Source organism: Egretta garzetta, unplaced genomic scaffold (assembly GCF_000687185.1).
Source record: "Egretta garzetta isolate BGI_Z169 unplaced genomic scaffold, ASM68718v1 scaffold562, whole genome shotgun sequence".
NCBI classification, from domain to species: domain Eukaryota; kingdom Metazoa; phylum Chordata; class Aves; order Pelecaniformes; family Ardeidae; genus Egretta; species Egretta garzetta.
Window position 1 is genome coordinate 101685 of NW_009258769.1, and position 550 is coordinate 102234.

Below are 550 nucleotides of genomic sequence, written 5' to 3' on the forward strand. Positions count from 1 at the left end.
TCATTTGTGAAGAGATGGGAGATTATTCTTGTTGAAGAACACTAAATGATTCTTGAGTGCATCTTTGAGCTCCTGGTTCCTCATGCTGTAGATGAAGGGGTTCACTGCTGGAGGCACAACTGAATACAAGACACTAACCACCAGATCCAGAGATGGTGAGGAGACTGAGGGGGGCTTTAGGTAGGCAAACATGCCAGTGATGATAAAGAGGGACACCACAGCCAGGTGAGGGACACACGTGGAGAAGGCTTTGTGCCGTCCCTGCTGAGAGGGGATCCTCAGCACGGCCCTGAAGATCTGCACATAGGACAGCACAATGAAAATAAAACACCCAAATACAATGCAGACACTGACCACAATAAGCCCAACCTCCCTGAGGTAGGCATCTGAGCAGGAGAGCTTGAGGATCTGGGGGATCTCACAGAAGAACTGGTCCACAGCATTGCCCTTGCAGAGGGGTATGGAAAACGTATTGGCCGTGTGCAGGAGAGAATAGAGAAACCCACTGCCCCAGGCAGCTGCTGCCATGTGGACACAAGCTCTGCTGCCC

At 51.3% G+C, this 550-nt stretch overlaps 1 protein-coding gene across 1 annotated transcript in view; it reads right to left on the reverse strand.

Annotated features, from left to right (window-relative positions):
• Positions 1-550, reverse strand: part of LOC104135688 (olfactory receptor 14A16) — a 1400-nt gene continuing 850 nt past the window's right edge. Inside the window, exon 2 of the mRNA XM_035889060.1 lies at positions 1-550. Within this exon, the coding sequence (XP_035744953.1) occupies positions 1-550 (550 nt within the window).